General features: G+C 40.0%; 1 protein-coding gene across 2 annotated transcripts in view; it reads left to right on the top strand.

Moving 5' to 3' along the window:
- Positions 1-16,849, top strand: part of SLIT3 (slit guidance ligand 3) — a 418,035-nt gene extending 401,186 nt beyond the window's left edge. Inside the window, exons 33-36 of one of the 2 annotated variants that reach the window (XM_081845905.1) lie at positions 9,623-9,777; positions 10,504-10,789; positions 11,757-11,965; positions 13,665-16,849. In XM_081845905.1, the coding sequence (XP_081702031.1) occupies positions 9,623-9,777; positions 10,504-10,789; positions 11,757-11,965; positions 13,665-13,903 (889 nt within the window). In that variant the 3' untranslated portion in view covers positions 13,904-16,849. Of the gene's footprint in view, positions 1-9,622; positions 9,778-10,503; positions 10,790-11,756; positions 11,966-13,661 lie in introns of both variants that reach the window. The other variant, XM_081845904.1, reaches the window with a different exon arrangement.
- Positions 16,850-19,533: the final 2,684 nt, after the last annotated feature.

Here is a 19,533-nt window from a genome sequence, read left to right as displayed (position 1 = left end):
GTGCACAATAGAAAGAATCCATCTTTGGATTTTGCTGATTCATGTTTGCTCAGAAGCAATATGGAATATCTGAGATTCTTTGGGGATTCATTTCAGATTTCCTCAGCCTTATAACTTGGAGTGAAAATGTCAAAGTTTGCATTAATGTTTTCTTGGGCGCTCAACATAATGTCAGGTAGAAGTCAGTAAATATATTTTAGTGGAGATTACATAAAGTATATTGCCATTTATCGCTAACTTTGAAAGAGAAGGATATTAACTAAAGAAAACATTTCAATCAAACCTGAGCTGTTTTATCAGAAAAAAACATCCTAGGGATATGGGGTAGTTGGTAGAAATTTTAAAGCTAGGATTTTTAAAATATGCAGATATTTTATTACAAACATTTTCAAAAGACACTGCCTGTGTTGATATTTTCCCAATTTATATATAAGGCTTTTTTTAAAAAAAGGGGGGGGGCTCTTATTCCTTCAATTAAAAATAAATTAATTTGCATTTGTAGACCAGATTCTTTTTCCTTAGCACTCTGCTTATTGCTTTATGTTTTGTAAGAATTTTAGTTAGGATAACAATTGTGATTCCATCTGACATTTGCAGGACAGAATTTCATATTCATTTATTTTTCTCCACTAGACAGTTTTGTTCTGTACTGTAACTGGAATGCTAAGCATCTTAAAATGGAACTTTACAGCCTATATCTTTTAGGAAAATATCCATTGTCAATTTAAAGTAATGTAATTCAGCTGACAAATGACTCCATTTACCATTCCCCATGAGAGTTTGTTTATGGTAAGTATTAAAAAGCTTTAGTGATAGTTTTAAATTTTCAGCCACTGCATTTTCTGCAGTTAAAATTAGAGCAGAATGATGCACTGTTCAACCAAGGTCAGAAGCAGGCTACTAATCTGATCATTTTCCCATAACTGGTTTTCCTACTATATGCAGAGGAGACAGTTGCATGGAACAGGGCTATCATTCTTTCTTTTTTCCTAGCATGGCTCATGTGCCCTACATCATGACCAGAAATTCAGCAGGTTTGACTTTTCCTACTATACAGGTGCAGTCATAAGAAACCATCATATTTCTCTCTGTCATATCACACTTACATTGTTTGTTTGTATGCTCTCCATACTGATTCTTGCCAAATGGCCTCAAGGCAGCACTAAAATACAATAAAAACAACAAGAAGAAACTGGAAACAAAAGCAGCAGATAAAATAGAGCTGAACTCCTTTGGGAGGAAGGGCAGGATATAATTTTAATAAATAAATAAGTAGCCCAAATGAAAACGGTATAAAAGAACCTTCAGTGCCATTGAAGTTCATTTAAGGGTTAAAGGAAGAGGATATGTTTTTTACTTGTGCATAAAAGACAGTAAAAAAAAGCACCAAGTGAACATGTCTAGGGGAGGAAGTGTTCCGTAATTTGAGCATCACCACTGAAAAAAATCTTCTCTGTGGTAGCAACCCAGTTTACCCACAAGAGTAGACAAACCTCAAGAAGAATCTCTGAAACAAATAGATGGGCAGGTCCATGTGGGAAAGCAGTCCTTCGGATAACCCTCTATCAATACCTTTTGTGGGTTTAAAGACCAAAACCAGCACTTTGAATTGACCCTGGAAATAGAGAAGCAGTGAAAATGTTTTACACTGGAGTGATTTGCGTGTCGAGATCCCCAAGACACCACCCCAATAAAATACAAGTTAAACATTATTTTTGTTTAAGGTTTTTGGCATAATTTTGGCCACAACTTTATTAAATTACAAGCAATGTAATTTGAAGTAACCTGCCAATAACCCTCTTTCCCTCTCTCTGGTCGTTTACTTTCAGAGCAGGTGAAAAGGGAGAGGTGCTGGATTGCATGCATGCTGGGTGTATGTGTATGTAAGGTGGGGGGTATGGTCTGTATGTGTGGTGGATGCAGTGAGCATGTGCAAGAACAACAAATTGTGTTCAGTGGCTACTTTGGCTATGTTCACTGCTGGCATGTGAATATCATAGGACTGATCAAATTTGAATGTGACTCTCTGGCCAAAAAGTTAGTAGCTTCCTGGTTAAGGCAATTGTTAAGCTGCATTTTATGTAGTAAGGTAAAGGTAAAAGGACCCCTGACCATTAGGTCCAGTCGTGGCCGACTCTGGGGTTGCGGCGCTCATTTCACTCTATTGGCCGAGGGAACTGGCGTACAGCTTCCGGGTCATGTGGCCAGCATGACTAAGCCGCTTCTGGCGAACCAAAGCAGCGCATGGAAACGCCGTTTACCTTCCCGCCGGAGCGGTACCTATTTATCTACTTGCACTTTGACATGCTTTCGAACTGCTAGGTTGGCAGGAGCAGGGACCGAGCAACGGGAGCTCACCCCGCTGTGGGGATTCGAACTGCCGACCTTCTGATCGGCAAGTCCTAGGCTCTGTGGTTTAACCCACAGCGCCACCCGCATCCCATTTTATGTAGTAGGTAACAAAGAAATGCAATCAATAATAGAATAAAATGCAAAAAGACCAGTTGGCAGCCTGTGAAGGTTATTTGCTTGCTGCTACTCCTCTGGAAGCCCAAAATGTTTTATGGGTGTGCAGAATGATAACCCTTCCCTAGATCTCTCATATGGAACACAGAGCGGGTACTGAAAATTCACTGGAACAAATTTGGGGATTCCTCCTTGGATGAAAGACCTGAGGGAAAGTGTTTTCATTTGAGATATGCAAATTAGATGAAACATACTCTCAGGTGCAAGAAATAACAAATCAGTTAAACTATCAACAAAGCAAATCGTATGCATTTCAAGCTGCACTCTTCATGAATACTTAAATAGATGTATAAATAAATGCAGTGCTTGCTCCGCTGATTCTGTTAATGAATGCTACTTTTAATGTATTGATTTGGGGTTTTATATTATATTTCTCTTTCCTTTCTAAGTAGCTTGATTATTTATTTGAATTGGAGAAAGGGATAGAAGTATTAAAATGATAACTACACATTATATTAAGTACATGATTTAACTGGACATTGTGTTTGTTTAACAAAAGCAGTTGTGATTTGGCTTAGGACTGTAGTACACAGGGAGATGAGATTTAACCCCTTTCATCCTTGCAGCATTATCCTGCAAAAATATAACCACATAACAGATTAGAATGGGTATCCCTCCAGATCATATTATTCTGTATAGATATTGTATAATATATTATTTAAGGTATGATTAAACAGACATGCATGCTGCTAAAATGTGAGCGTTCTTGCATATAATTTTTTGGGATGCATTAGCTTTTTGAGACATACATTGCCCTCTAGATCTCCATGCAAGTAACTGAGAAATCCTTTTTATTTGCTTGATTCCTTTTAGCTGTACTGGAAATGTTGAACCTTGGGCAGCATGTTGCCACCCAACTAATAAAGGGAAAGCAATTTCATTTCCTGGCTAGCTATCTGGTTTCTAAAGAGACAGCAGAGTGATTTTTTTTTCCAGCTTCCAGTTTCAGCTAAATATCTTCATTTTTCTGCTTTCCATTCAAAGCTGGGAACATTTTTAATTATATCCGGCACTAATCACTGTCAACAGAGTATCTCCAAGTGAATAAAGCAGGTGCATGTCTTTTCAGAAGAAGAAAAAGTTATTATAAACCACTTCTGAATTAAAAACTTCCTTTTGAATACATTTACATTTTTCCCCTTTAGTCTTAATCATTATTTCTGTATTGATCTGTACTATGCAAACAAATTTAAGTCCTAGCCACTTACGCCTATTTCAATCCTGAATGTAAAAATGCCGGAAATAGTTTCTTGCAAATATTATATAGGAATGTCATTCTTCCCTTATATTTGGTAACAGAAGCTGCTACCAAATAGCTGTTCCCTATGGGTCAAATTACATGTGACATTTAATCATGTGAAAGCTGTCCCTGAGGTTTATGGTTCTTTGCTGAAGTCTATGTCAGACATTCAAATGGGAAGAAGGAGTGCTTATCTCTCTCGCTTTTTCTTCTCAAAATTCCACCCACTCCTTTTTTTGCCTGGGGTGGGGAGCAATACCATATGAATAACTGACTAAGCATCATATATAATTTGAGGGGTTTTCTTTCTTTTTTTAATCGAGTAACTGACCACTGCATCAATTGAAGAGTATAAATTGGTGACTGGGAGCGGCCGCCGAGACCACATAACACCGGTCTTGAAAGACCTACATTGGCTCCCAGTACGTTTCCGAGCACAATTCAAAGTGTTGGTGTTGACCTTTAAAGCCCTAAACGGCCTCGGCCCAGTATACCTGAAGGAGCGTATCCACACCCATTGTTCTGCCCAGACGCTGAGGTCCAGCGCCGAGGGCCTTCTGGCGGTTCCCTCATTGCAAGAAGCAAAGCTACAGGGAACCAGGCAGAGGGCCTTATTGGTAGTGGCGCCCACCCTGTGGAACGCCCTCCCATCAGATGTCAAAGAGATAAACAACTACCTGACATTCAGAAGACATCTGAAGGCAGCCCTGTTCAGGGAAGTTTTTAATGTGTGACATCTTAGTGTATTTTTGGTCTTTGTGGAAGCCGCCCACAGTGGCTGGGGAAACCCAGACAGATGGGCAGGGTACAAATAATAAATTATTATTATTATTATTATTAAGCATTATAGTTATTTATTGCAAGCTAGCTCAGACTAAGAATCCTAGCAACCTCTAGTCAGGAAAATAATTGCTGGGTATAGGAGACAACAGAGGGAAACTAACGTTTATGTTTGTAAGGGAGACAAGTTCATTGCATGTTGACGTCATGTTGTTCAAGACCATGTTTATTGCTTGTCTGGTGCACTTTATTGAAAGATACTAACAAGGATGGGGAACCTTTTTCAGCCCGAAGGCCACATTGCCTTCTGGGTATTGTTCTGGGGGCTACATGAGAATACACCAAGAAACCTGACCTTGAGCATAGATTTATTCCATTCAGCTTTCAGTTCTCAACTTGGGTTCCAGGGAGCAGAGTCTCTGCTTCTTTCTGAATACTGTATCTGTTTTAAGAAATTCCTGTTGCAGATATCAGTCCACAACAAAGGAAGGGTGAAATATGTGTGTGAATAAACCAATAACAATAACAAATAATTCCACCCTCATTCTATCATAGTCCTGGTTACCCAGTTCTGTTCTTCCATGAAAATGTCGATGAATCACAAATTTGTTTTGACACATCTGTTTAATACAATACCTCCCTGAAAACTGGAATAGGGTTGCTCAATGTGATAACTGCTGGTGTCAGCTACTTCCCATACATTTTGTTTGTGTGTGTGTGTTGGAGGGGGGTCATTTTATAGGCAGATAGAACAACATCCTTTAAAAAGGCAAATCTAATGCAACTATTTTGAAGTGTGTTTATATTTCAATGAGGTTTTTTAAAGCATATATTGTGAATTCCAGAAGAATGGTTTCAAACAAGGCAGATTCCACTTATTGTACAGCATTTTAATAGTTTTACTGGAACTTAGCCCAAAGTAAAAACTTGAGGACTGTTTCTAATTGGTTGGCAGAAAGTTGCTAAGACAAGCTTTGGCTTTATGAATCCAAACACAAAGTTGGTGCTGATCCAATTCCTATTTTAAATTCCCCCTCTTTCTCTCTCTCTCACGCACATACACATATTGCTATTTCTTATTTAATTTCTTATCAAAATAATCCTTGAAAAAGTGCTAGATGTGTTTGCAATCTTAGATCATTTACAGATGTTCGGATCTTATTACATTTTCCCTTTGACAATTGTACAGCTCAGCTTCATTCTTCTCAGTTCCTAGAAAGCTTTAAGTTTCGTGGTACTTTATCCTGCCCCAGCTCAATTTTTCTGCCAAGCTGTTTACATTTTGATTTGAGATGATCGGGTAAATATGAAAGCAGCACTAGTCACCATCACCCTTTGCCTGAAATTGCCTTTCAGCAATGCTCTACTGCCACCTAGAAGTCAAATGTTAGACTGCACCTTAATTCCATACTATGCAACTTCATTTCCCAAGGCTGTGTACTTGACAAAATCACCTATGCCAACAATAGTTTTCACTGACTGTATCTGTCTGAAGACAACGAATACACTAGCATTGACAGTATTCTGATTTATGCTAGATATTGACTTCATCAGTTTGGTAGCTAATTCAACAAATTATTTGCCTTATTCGGGTAGTTGCACAACTGAAGAGGAAGAGCAATGTAGTGCAAATAAATCCTTGACATAATGCACTGTTTTGAGAGAATGTTCTGAAAACCACCTGGTTGACAACTGACCTCCCATTTTAACAAAACCCTGTCACCATAGGCAATAGCCCTCTTCTCCCTTCAAGGCACAGTCAGTGTGCACTGTTGGCCCAACTGTGATGCACTGTTCAGTGTCTGTGGCTTTCTTCCCTTCATCTCTCGCCAAGCCACTGTCTCCAACTGTCTCAAACGATTGTTGACTCCCCTATAGCAGCAGCAAGCCAGGCTCTCTAGGAAGAAACATTCACATAAGCACTTATCATCTTGAAAGGGAATCCTTTCTTGGAATCCAGAGTTGTCTTTTTGAGGGTACAGCAATTGTATTTAACAAAATGCAATTTTTCAAGTGCTCCTTGGAGCATTAGTAGGATGGTCTTTAATTATACATTAGCTTTAAAACTCTGGGGCACAATCCAACCAGAGTCCCATTTATATCTCGCATTGGTTTATATCACATAGGCTTGACCATGCATTTAGCTTTCCCATTGAATGCAATGGAGATTACATGCTTAACTTGGACTGGATCATGCCCTTATCATCCACCCTTTTTCAATAAAGTTTAAGTAAATGCTGTTTCACATTGATTGGCAGACCACCACAATGCTTCATCACAAATTGCTTTTGAATCTCACTTTCTCAGTTTAAAAGAAACCGTTTTCCATGTGGCAGGCAGTTGCTACTGCCTGGTAATGTTAAAGCTGTGGACAGAGGCCATGATTGCAGCTAGGATACATTCACACTAATAGTTTCCTGCTTGTTTGTAATGGTCAGTGTCCCTCTGGTGGGTAGGCATCATCCATCACTAGTGGTGGTTGAATGTTTTGTTATCTCTACAATATCAAAAATCATTTATAGAATCTCAGTGGCAATAGCAGTAAAAGCTATGCACTTCAGAATAGCTACTGCTAACCCTTGAGTCAGAAATTGCTGATCATTTCCTTTTTAAATGCAGCATATTTCTTTATTTGATGAAGTGTGTACTTCAGAATAGTGGTAAACAGTAAAATGAGGAGCAGTCCGTTGTTTAATCCACACTGAAGGATGATGAGAAGTAAAATGCTTTGCTGAGAGTGTTTGTCTTCAAATACATGTTATGTATTACCACATTTTCAGTAATAATAATAATAATAATAATGATAATAATAATAATAATTCGTACCCCACCCATTTGACTGGGTTACCCCAACAGCTTAATTTGTGTAAATGGTAATGGTAAAGGACCTCTGAACAATTAAGTCCAGTCAACAGCGACTTTGGGATGCGGCACTGATCTTCTTTCAGGCCGAGGGAGCTGGCGTTTGTCTACAGACAGCTTTCTGGGTCATGAGGCCAGCATGACTAAATCACTTCTGGCACAACGGAGCACCGTGTCAAAAGCCAGAGCGCATGGAAAGGCCGTTTACCTTCCGGGTGCAGTGGTACCTTTTTATCTACTCGCACTGGTATGCTTTGGAACTGCTAAGTTGGAATGAGGTGGGACAGAGCAACGTGAGCTTAGCCTGTTGTGCAGATTCAAACTGCCAACCTTGCGATCAGGAAGCCCAAGAGGCTCAGTGGTTTAGACCACAGCGCCACCTGTGTCCCCATTTGTGTAGTTTTTATAGCTAGGGCATCCAGGTCAGTTTGGACTTCTAGACCGGGTCCTAGATTTCTGATTGTTAGAAGTTTTGGGTGAAAACATTTTTGTTATTGGTTATGATGTCCTCATCCATTAAATTGCTAGACAGAGAGTACAAAGATTTTTTTAAAAAAAAAAGACTGGCTATGACAACAAACTTAAAGTGTAATTAAAGATAGGACACACTGGAGGCAAATGAAGCAAGGGAAAGGTCAGAATTCTGTTACTAAAATTTAGAAATATGAACCCAATTAGGGCTAAAAAGATTTTTGAAATGGAAAACGATTTAAAAATTAAAATTTTTAATAATGTTAACAGTTGAAATATTCTTCCATTTTTTTCAAGTAAAATTCAAATTTTGTGCTCTACCAAGACATATGGGCCTCTATATAATCCTGTTAATCAGAGCATTTAAAACTTAATCTCAAAAGGCCATATGCTGCAGAGGACCCAGTGATTTATGTCTGTGCACTCTGGCCTGAAATAAAAACCAGCAGTGCTAAATACTGTAGTGTTATCTTCTGACAAATGACTGCGGTTTTGACTTCTTCAGATAAGAGGGCTGTGTTGGGAGAAGGGAGACTGTTGCTGTATACGTTGATTCTACCTCAAAAGTTCAAAGGTCATTAATTATGCTGCCTCAGCTCAAAGAAGCAGCTCCTCCCATCACAAGAATTTGAGTGGCTGTGTTTATACCACCACATGGAAGTCCCAGTTCACACACCTGACAATACCAGCCGGTTTATATGCTCATGCAATAGTTGTGCGTGTGAAGCCCAACATGTTTTGAGAGTCAACGGGTCTTCTCCTGGCCTGTCCTATGTAATAGCCCCAGGGAGAAGAATCAAATGTTATTTTTCACCCTATCACATCAGAACTATCAGCACATCCCGCTGAGGTTTCAGCTGGAGTCCACTTCTCTCTGGCAAGCTTGACAGTAAGCTTTCATAAGTGCTGCTATTACCATCACCACATGGTGTAGATCAGACATAGGCAAACTCGGCCCTCCAGGTGTTTTGGGACTACAACTCCCATCATCCCTAGCTAACAGGACCAGTGGTGAGGGATGGTGGGAGTTGTAGTCCCAAAACATCTGGAGGGCCGAGTTTGCCTATGCCTGGCTTAGACTATTCTCCCAAATCCAGTCAGCTCCACTGCTGCTGACTCTTGCTCCAGACCAAGTAGCTAGTTCCTGGCTACTCTACACACGTAATCAGGAATCAGTACCATTAAGATAATTGTGTGTTCATATGATAATTGTGTTCATATGTTAGTTTAGATTTCTAATCCTGGCTACAGAATAGAACATGAAAAACATGGTCACCATGATTCTCAATAACAAAGGGTGTAAGTCGGGTGCAGTTCCTTGATAAGAACTTCTCACAGTTTTTAAACAAGATATTAGTAGTGGGGTAGGGATTGGATTGGCCCATTGTAATGGTTTAGCCCTCCCCGTGTCATTTTCCTGATACTGTATTTTCGCTCTATAAGACGCACTTTTCCCATCCAAAAAAGTAAGGGGAAATGTGTGTGCGTCTTATGGAGCGAATGCAGGCTCCGTGGCTTCAGGGATAGCCGCCCAAAGCCTCCGGAGCGCAGCGGGAGATTGTTAGAAGATCACTGTGCCTCAGTTTGCATATTGTTTTGGAAAGTGCAAATTTGATAGATTCAGCTTTAAATGTGTACTGAATCATATTTCTTCTCCGACTATAGTAGATGCCTGAATATTATAGTTAAACACCTTCCTAATTTCCGCTTTTTTTCTCTTCCCCCCTCCCCTCACTCTTTCAGTGTGGAAACAGTAAATGATGGGCAGTTTCACAGTGTGGAGTTGGTAATGTTGAACCAAACACTGAATTTGGTTGTGGATAAAGGAGCTCCCAAGAGTCTTGGCAAAATGCAGAAACAGCCTGTAGTTGACGAAGATACTCCACTCTACATTGGAGGTAAGTTCAGTTTTTGACAGTTTGTTACTGAGAATCAAACCAGATATAACAATGGAAGAGCCACAATTGCATATATATTTTTATAAATGATAGATGCAACTGTAGGGCTGAAGTGCTGGGGGGAATTATTTTTCCAGTTCAAATTACCTTGCCAGAACAGGTATTTTTCCCCATAAGGAAAAGTATAGTTCCAGGGGGACAATTCAGATTTGGAAAATGGCAGAGGCAAAAGGGTTAAAACTCCTTCTTTGTGCCACAGTCCCTATCCCAATCAATCTTTCACCCCAACTGGCAGCTTCATTTACCTTTTTATAAATAAATAAATAAATAAATAAATAAATAAATAAATAAATACCTGGGGGGTATTTGTCTAATCACTCTTGGGAGGCAGCTCCACAAGCTGAGCTGAGCACTGTTTTGAACCTGGGCCACAGTGTCCAAACCTATTAGTTTAATCATTGTAATTTGTTTTGTTTGTACATAAGGTATTTGTGTATATTTGAAAATCAGTATGACTTATACTTTGGAATAAGATACAAAACAATCATGCTTAAGAAATGATGGAACAGGAGGGGTGTAAACCGGAATATAATGTACATTACAAACTACTACTATTCACTTACCTAATTCCCCAGTGTGACCATCCCATTTCGTTGACACATATTTCTCAGAATACCTTGAAGATGCTGAAGTATTCCCTAAAGTGTTTTGCTATGTTCCTTGCAGGCATCCCTACATCCACGGGGCTGTCTTCGCTGCGGCAGGGCACAGAGAGGACAACCAGCGGTTTCCACGGGTGCATTCATGATGTCCGCATTAATAATGAACTGCAAGATTTCAAAGACCTACCACATCAATCAGTAGGGGTCCTTCCTGGTTGCAAGTCCTGTAACATTTGCAAACATGGCATCTGTCGCTCTATTGAGAAGACAAGTGTTGTCTGCGAGTGTCATCCAGGCTGGACTGGATCACTCTGTGACCAAGAAGTTAAAGACCCCTGCCACAACAGCAAGTAAGGGTGCTTCCAGACTGTTGCTATTTTCAGGTGGGATTCAATCACATATAAGCAAATCCAAGTTGCATAATTAAGGTTGATTTAGCACTATTTCACAACAAACCTCCTAAAATAGGATTTTTTTGCAGTAGGGAAAGGAGCAGGGAGATGCACTAAGAAAACATTTTCCTCTCATGTAAAAATCAGAATGAATGCTGAATAAATATCTGACATTGTCTGGTCTCTAGACAATGCATACAAACTAGGGGAAATGATTGATAAATAGGTTGCCTGGAAGTAACCTAAGTTTCCCTCTGTGTTGAATGGAAAACAGGGCAGGGGAATGGGATATTTATGCACCAGTTAACAAACCTGCTGAGAAAATGTGTGGGAGCCTGCGCCTGTCTCCCCCTCCCCACAATGGTATGTTTTATGGAGAGCGAGTTAAATTTCAGATTATTTCTCATCTGTATATTTAGAACTGTGGATTTAAAATATGAGTCACAAAAACAACTACTGTTCTTTCTGGTTTCTAAATCTCCTTAGAATCTCCTTGTGCTTGCTGTGGACTAAGTGCTACTCATACATGCATGTTTTTCGCAACCAGCTCACAATGCCAGCTCACATTTTTTCCATTTAATCTGGATTAATCCTTTCCATGAAAAATCCAATAAATTAAAAAAAAGAAAAGAATGCCAATGACTCATTCGTGATATCAAGCCTCATCTGCAAGCCACAGAATCTACACTTTGGGGATGTTGACATTTATTGTACAGCATTTATCTGAGGCTTTTATGCACCACTTTTCACCATCTGATCCCAAAGCAGTTTCTATATAGAAAAGCATCACAGAATAAAACATCAAAACTTACAATTAAACCGTTCATAAAAATCAACCTACAATTTCATTCCATTTCTGGAAGCTCTTTGTTCAGCTTGTGGTAGACACAAATTAGCTTTCTTTCTTTTTCTTCTTTCCTCCAAGATGCCTCCATGGTAAATGCATAGCCACCACCTCTGCTTACACATGTAAGTGTGTAGAAGGTTACATGGGCATGTATTGCGACAGAAAGAACGATTCCTCCAACTCCTGTAGAGGTCTGAAATGTAGCCATGGGCAGTGTAAGATCTCAGCACACGGGGAGCCCTCTTGTGAATGTGATCCAAATTACAGTGGAGAGCGTTGTGATAGAGGTTGGTATAATTGCAACTTGTGTGCTATGTGCTTTGCCCTTACCTGTTTTGTTCATTAACAAATGAGTATAAGTGAAAAGAGTTCTGCAGATTTTTCTCTATTCCAGAGTCGATTACCATGTTAATACTGTATTTCACATAGTGAGATGGCAAACTTTAAAAAAAGATGCAACACATCTTGGGTGGTTCGACTGATAGCAACTAGCTTTCTAGGGTCCACTTAGCACCAACACTAGGATCCGTTTCTTTCATACATTTAAATGTATGAACATATGATCAAATGGCAGGCACATGAAGAATCTGTGGGAGTGTTCTCATCTCTCCCAGCCAACCTATGCCACTCAGTGCATGCAGTTATCTCCAAGCTATCACTGTCTTGAAAGCTCTGGAGGGCCAGAGGTTATCTGCTCCTGGTCGACACTGACTGCCAGCACCTCTCCATGGTTTCCCAGGCCTATCTGGAGTAGGGATGCTAGGAATTAAATCTGGGAACTTTTGCATGGAAAGTATGTGGACTACCATTGATCTATGACTTATCCCTAAATATGTGTCCAATCACTGAGAAGAAAACATATTATCAACTCATGACTAGGATGGGCAGTCTCCAAAGTTCATCAGCAAACTCTTTTTCCCAGTTTGTTGCAATTTGGTAAAGATTTTAATGAAGAAAATAATTTACTGTAGCCAGGAAATAAACAGGAAGAACTAGCATGCAGCTAGTAGTAGCTTTCTACCTAAAAGATAGCAACATAGCTCTCCTACATGCCTTCTGTCTCAAAGAACTAGTTGGATAAGTCCCAATAATGTCAGTAAGTACACATGGTTCAGTGCATGATTAATCCAAATAAAATAGTCATCTGGTCTCTTAAAATATAGGAGCTAAAGTTATGATAGTCCTGCACAGAAAAAGGGAAGAGGCACTGATACAAAACCCACCCACTGATGGGGTATGAGATGCGGTATGATTCTGGTTCTTCTGTGCTAACATATTTTTGCTGGGCAGGAAATGGGTGGTATGTTCAGAAGACCTCCCACCCCCCAAGTACCGTTGCTTACCTGTATGAGATACTTGGTTCTTATATCCTGCGTTGCAGCAATGGACCTGAGATTTCTGTTGGGGACTTTTATCTAGACCCACAGTTCCCTGGTGGATAATGTACACATGGACACGAGTATTTAGGTTTATGGGTTCAAATAGGCCATAACTTGATCCGGCGAAGGACGAGAGAGGAGTTCTCCCTGGCCACACTGCAGTTTAAATTACCTGCGGCCACGCCTCCCGCCCGTGCTGATTGGTCAGCAGGGCCACCCCTGGGTGGGACCCTACCCAGCGACGCAGCCCAGATGGCAGCAAGTGGGGCATCAATCTCCACCCCCCGCCGGATCTCTGCAGGGGCCCCAATGGCTGCAACGCCACCCACCAGAAAAGACGAATGGACTTGCTGCATGTTGGGCTGTGATTTGATGCAGAATCCCATCTTCTACTGTGACAATGAGTGGGATTCAAAGTAGTGTTGTGGAAACTGCTGTCATAGATACATAGAACCAGCATATCTTCAAAATATTCTGGTATTAAGTGCACTTTGTAGCAATCTGATCTCGGCATAAGCCAAGGATAGGGTTGTGGTTTGGATTCATGTTCTGGATGTTCAGACAAATGATAAGATTTCTGAAAGCATGTATTTGTTTGTTCTAGCAGAGAATCAGTGCCAAGGAGAGATTATCCGCGAATTCATTCGGAAGCAACAAGGTTCGATTGCATGCGTCTCCCTGGTCAAAGTGCCTCGTGTGGAATGTCATGGCAGTTGTGGGAATGATCAGTGCTGCATTGCCCTCAGGAGCAAAAGGCGGAAATATGGCTTCCAGTGTGTGGATGGCTCCTCCTTCACAGAAGAGCTAGAGAGGCATGTGGAATGTGGCTGTGCAAAGTGTTTATAAACAGCTGATCCACCTCTTTGCCCCTTTGTATCGACTCAGATGTGCTATCAAAAACAGGACCTATTTACTTTTAAGTGAAGAAGAGAATATTAAGTATATTGTAAAATAAGCAAAAAATAGAAGTTATTTTTATTATGAAAAGTGACTATTTTCATCTTTTATTATATAAAGTATCTGACTGTTTTGGGTATATGTATCATATAGTGAGTTATTTTTACTATGGATTTTTTTTACAGTTGTAAAAAAGAAAATTGGGGAAAAATTATTCCGAACCTAAACACAGGGAATAATAACAGAGTATAGTTGATAAGCTTTGCACGATGGCCAGACGTGAAGGTAATAAAGAGATTGCCGCAGAAATCACAAAACAAGTCTTTGAAAGGTTCTGGATAGATACACATCTAGGAGCTATAGCTCTCAGGCCCCCTTCCTATCCAGGCATGCTCGGTTAATAGCCCTTTCGGTTGATCATGGAAATGTTGGTTGTGTTTATCACTATTTTGGATCTGCTTGACTCCATTGCCAAAAAAAAAAGCACACCACAATGTTGCCGTGGCTTGAGCCTTACGCACAGATATTATGCACATATTAATGCAATGGTGATAGTAACATGGTGTTTTGTCTTCTATGTATGATTAATTCCCACACTGTGGTTTTTGTAATTTGTAGCATGGCCACTCTTGCAAAAGCAAAATGAAATGAAGGCTTTTTTTAAAAAAAGTAACAGATGAAAAGTAAGCACTGTGTAACACCTCATCAACAGTAGACGAGATAATCCTGGTACCTGGCACAGCCTTCCCTGGCCATCCAGCACATGGAACAGCAATATCTTGACTCCCATTCTGCATGCGCAGACTATTGCGCATTCTTATGCAAGGGAAGGGCCATAAGGAAATCTCCTGTGGAGGTGACACCCTCTACCTCCAGATGACTTTATGTTTTAGTTTGCAATGCAAAGGATGCACTGAAAGATGCCTTACCAGACTATGACAATCCGTTTTTTTTTCATCCCCACATCCTTACTATAGGAGTATTTCACTTACTCCAAGGGTTCTGCCACAGTGCCAATTAAGTAGACACAAATCTATTGTTCATGGCAGTTGGTTTCTGCACATGCTGAATATAAAACTACAAAGTAATGCAGATCACAAATCCTTCTTTAGATTTGAGTCTGTCCTACGTAGCCTGAAACATCCTCATGGCAGCTGATTCATACAGAAGTGTGTGGAATGTTTCAACATATAGATTGCAATCGTACCACTGCCAGACATTTTAATGGGCTAGCAGTGGCCCACATGGTAAGTCACTCTACATGTTACAGCTGCCATGTGGAGCAGCCACTGTAAGGAGGCACTTTTACACAGTTTTCACAAGGCAGTCATAACACAGAGACCAGTCTTTGTAAAGGGAAATGTTAACAGAACAAGACAAAGTCCTAGTTGTTGACCACCTTAAATGCCTTTGACATTTTGTATACCCACGTCTGGCTTATTTTCTCAAGTCCCTTCCCCCGCTTCCTTGCTTGGATGTGTAGTAAATACAGCCTGTAATTCCAAGGAATCATTGATGAGACAAAGTGGAATATTCAAAAGTGCCTGAGAGAGCTAGTACTCCACGTTCAAGTTTGATCCTGAAATCCTGGCAAGATCCCCTGAACTTGGGATCAAGTCTCTTCACAGCAAAGGATAGCCATATTTATCGGGAACAATGTTTGTCTTTAAAAACAACCATGGGAGTGAATCCCACTAATGACCAGTGCAGCCTCTCCAAACAGAACAGATTTGTATCATGCTACAAGCATTTTACTCCTTTTTCAGATTTCAGGAGTCTGAAAATGCTTAAGAGTCTTTATTATAATTACAGTCTTCTGAAAGCCACAATAGTTTGTTCAGATTTCCTTATGGATTCTCAGGATAATTTCAGACAGGAGGGAAATGACTGATACAATAGTTGCCTTTCAGAATAAATAGTAGTGCATGGAGCCTGCAATCAGTGAAACGTAAAACAATCACTAGTTACTTTGCCAAGAACTGATTGAAATAATACAGTTCAGGAGCTGGTGGGGGAGAAAAGGCCGCTATGGAGAGTGGGGGTTGTAATTTTGAGCACAATATGTGATGCTAGAAGCAGCTGGAATTTATAATGTAGAAATGTACCACAATCTGCAGAGACAAAAAGTTTGCAAAAGCAAATGCAACAACACTCTCTTGTGTGAACAAGACTTTGGCACAAGTATCCTTTTCTTAATGATTTATTCTTTTTCATGGCATCTGTTATCCAAGAAGCTATTGCCTCTGTTGCTGAGAATGGAAATCCAGCCAGAATAGCCCATTCATAAAGTTGTAATGCTACCAAAGGCTATACACTGCCAAGAAGAAAGTGGGAAAATAATTGTATTAAGATATAACAAAGTAAAGAAAGGAGGTTCGATTTTCATAAGTGTCTTCTTTGAGTACACAAGGTAAAGAAGCCATCAATGTTTTGTGAAATAATTTCAAGAGTGTTTCTAAAATTGACAGGCTGAGGAAGAACTAGCCACAGTAGAGTGAGGCTGGCAGTGTTCCATCAGTACATATTTGGACTATGTGGTGATTTAGAAGAAAGGACACTTTATTTGTTTTCTACCAGTGGACAGTTTATACTGAGCTGTGTTTCAGCTGATATGATATGGAATCTTTTGTTTTGTTTCTAAGTGCCAAAAGGTCTATGAAGTTAGTTTTAAAAGTGTTAATTAGATCTCTTTAAACTGCCTAAATGACGGTACATTTTGGCTATTGTAAATGGAACACAGTAGCTTACTTTTAAAAAAAAATTAATATAAAGAAAGATGCTAACCCTATAAAAATTGTACATTGGCAATGTGGGTTGCTATGAATTTTGTGTATTTTACTAGATTGTCCTATTGTGATGTATTAAATTTAAGTAAATTGTTGGGTTATGGACAAATGTACCTTGTTCTGTGTTGCTATGCAAGTTATTTTTCTATCCACTAGGTGCACATTTTCACCAGTACTATACTTGCTTTAATTGAGTGAGCGCCTCTGGTAGCTGCCCATCTAGCTACACAGTTCACGGAATTCATTGTAGCACATCCAATAGTGGACAAAGCATATGTGGATGAACGTATGGAAGAAGGTGTTGCTTAATATAACAGGTCCCAAGCCATTTAGAGCAGGGGTAGGCAACCTAAGGCCCATGGGCCACAAGCGGCCCAAGGGGTTGTTTAACTGGCCCCCGAACCGAGCCGCTCACTGCGCTAAACCGGCACAGTGTGGGGACTCACTTCTGTGGTGCTGAAAATCATGTCTGCACAGACGCAGACACTGGAATCTTGGGCGCTTGCACAATCTGACCCACAGAGGGATCTCCGCTGGAGTGAACCAGCCCAGGCGAGGTAAACCTTGCTGACCCCTGATTTAGAGCTTTAAGGGTAACACAAGCATCTTGGGCATGATTTGATCACTTAAATCAATATGAAGAAAATAAATAGGTAGAAATAAGACTCCAGCTACAAAACAGAGTGCACAAAGATGACCTGAAGCCCCTCGCATCATGCTTGAAAGAAAGCATATAAAACTGAGTCAGCCTTGGACATCTGCCCCAACCCAAACAAAGCCTCTCCTTGCCAAAGTAATCAAAATGAGTGTTTCAAGTCTGCTTCTGACTTACTAGCTTACTTAAAAACAACAAGAAGCTAAAACTTCCGTACATACAAAGGGTGCCTACCAGTCATGGCTATTGTATTTCCTGTATGCATTCTCCCTCTATCTGTTGTTAAATAAATAGGCAAGAGAGACAGATGCATACTAAATAGTCTCTTTATGCATTGAAACAAAAAGGCTTTCACCTAATGCTTCTCTCTCCAATTCTAAATACCACATTAAAATGTTAGGGACCAATACTGACTCTATGAAGGTTGTAAACCATTGGTATGGCCTCAAACTGGAGGGATATATGGTGATGGCTGAAGACCAATAATGTTTTCCTCCAAATTGACCAGAAAAGCAGGCATATGACATTCAGTTACAGAGTCCAGACTCATAGACTCATGTCACAGTGCATGAGACAGGCTGAGTAACAATGTATCTAGTTTTGCTAACCCAGAAGTACAGAAAGCAATGACACATTGGAAATGACACATTGGGGCTGGTTAATTTTTTAGGTTGGAACTACTTTTATTGAATTACTTCCAGCTCATGCTAGCTTTAGGTCTCCTTTTTGACAGCCCAGTGGAGTTTCTGACATACATACAACACTATGTCATATGAGACATCCAATAGTCCAGGGTGACTATAGGTGTTTTTCAGGGTTGAAGTAATAATGTAGCAGGAGCTACATTGATTTGTTAATACCTGCTATGTTCACATACATTTGCATCCCTACCCACCACTTTGTAACTCCAATACCAAAAGCAGTGCATGGGAAGGTGAACCCTACTCTGTTCCCTCCTGCCCCCCAACATCCCTGTGGACAAGTGCCCTAGTGTGCGTACACACACATTCCCCAAGAACAGCAGAAATTAGCTATGCTGGTAGAAAAGTACCTGGGATAAGGAATGCCATGAGGGGAAAAGGTTCAGTTTCCCTCAGTGCCTTTTTTCGTTAAAGTTTTATTTTGGTCCTTCAAAACCCAGTGTCCACTCATGACTCAACCAAGTTCTTTGTGCATTATGAACAAAGCATTTTTCTGGAATATCCAGTGATTCAAGACTGGATTGATTAACACCAAAAAGGGTGGGTATGGGAGTGATCAGCACAACTGACAGATCAGGAACAGTAAATTCCTGTTTGCCCATTCGAGAGAAGCAGAACACGTGATCAGACCTAACAACTTTACATTCAGAACAACACAGCACTGCTACAAATCTAACTGGTGGTCTAATGTTTTTAGGGTCTTATTACTGCACCTTGGGAATATTTTCCATTCTGACATATGATGAAATCCTATTGATGTCAATTGCTTTTCAGATATTAGGCGGGCTACAAGGCTTTCCATGCAGTGCATTCATATGTAAATTTACTCAGAACCAAGTTCCATTGAGGGTTGGACTACATCTGAGGGGAAACTGCTTCCTCATTCATTATATTTTGATTAACAAATGCCTTTTATTTTGGATACTTTGGATACTTAACTTGGCTTGGTGTTACTCAGCTTGAATATGAGGACTAGTTTATGATTTTTTAGGAAATAAAAACTTTTTTAAAAAAGTCAAAATATATGCATAATGTTCCATGCAGTCAGCATTTTTATCAAAGAGGTTCATGGTGCTGAAAAAGAAATATAGTAAGGCAATCCAGACGTAGATGAAGTCACTGCTGAAACAGTGCTAGTTTTAAATAATACCAGGAGAAATCTGGAAAGCTTTGCAGGGAGCCAATTTTAAAAGACATATATTCAGATTTCTTTGTGTTTACATCATAGGTATCACCATCTTTAACTTTAACATTTATGATGCAATTCAACCGTCCCTCTTTAAGAACTAGAGCCTATAAGCCTTCAACTAAAGTTTAATTCTAACAGTCTTGGCTTGCCAAAGCTTCCCATGGCAGGGAGCTCTGCCACCATCACTCCTATCCATTCTGATGGTTGTGCAGATGAGGTAGCATTATTGTGGGGTACAAATGTTTTTC

The sequence above is a fragment of the Podarcis erhardii genome (genome assembly GCF_964252035.2).
Source record: "Podarcis erhardii genome assembly, chromosome: 2".
Lineage (NCBI taxonomy): Eukaryota > Metazoa > Chordata > Lepidosauria > Squamata > Lacertidae > Podarcis > Podarcis erhardii.
This window is presented reverse-complemented; position numbering and strand designations above follow the sequence as displayed.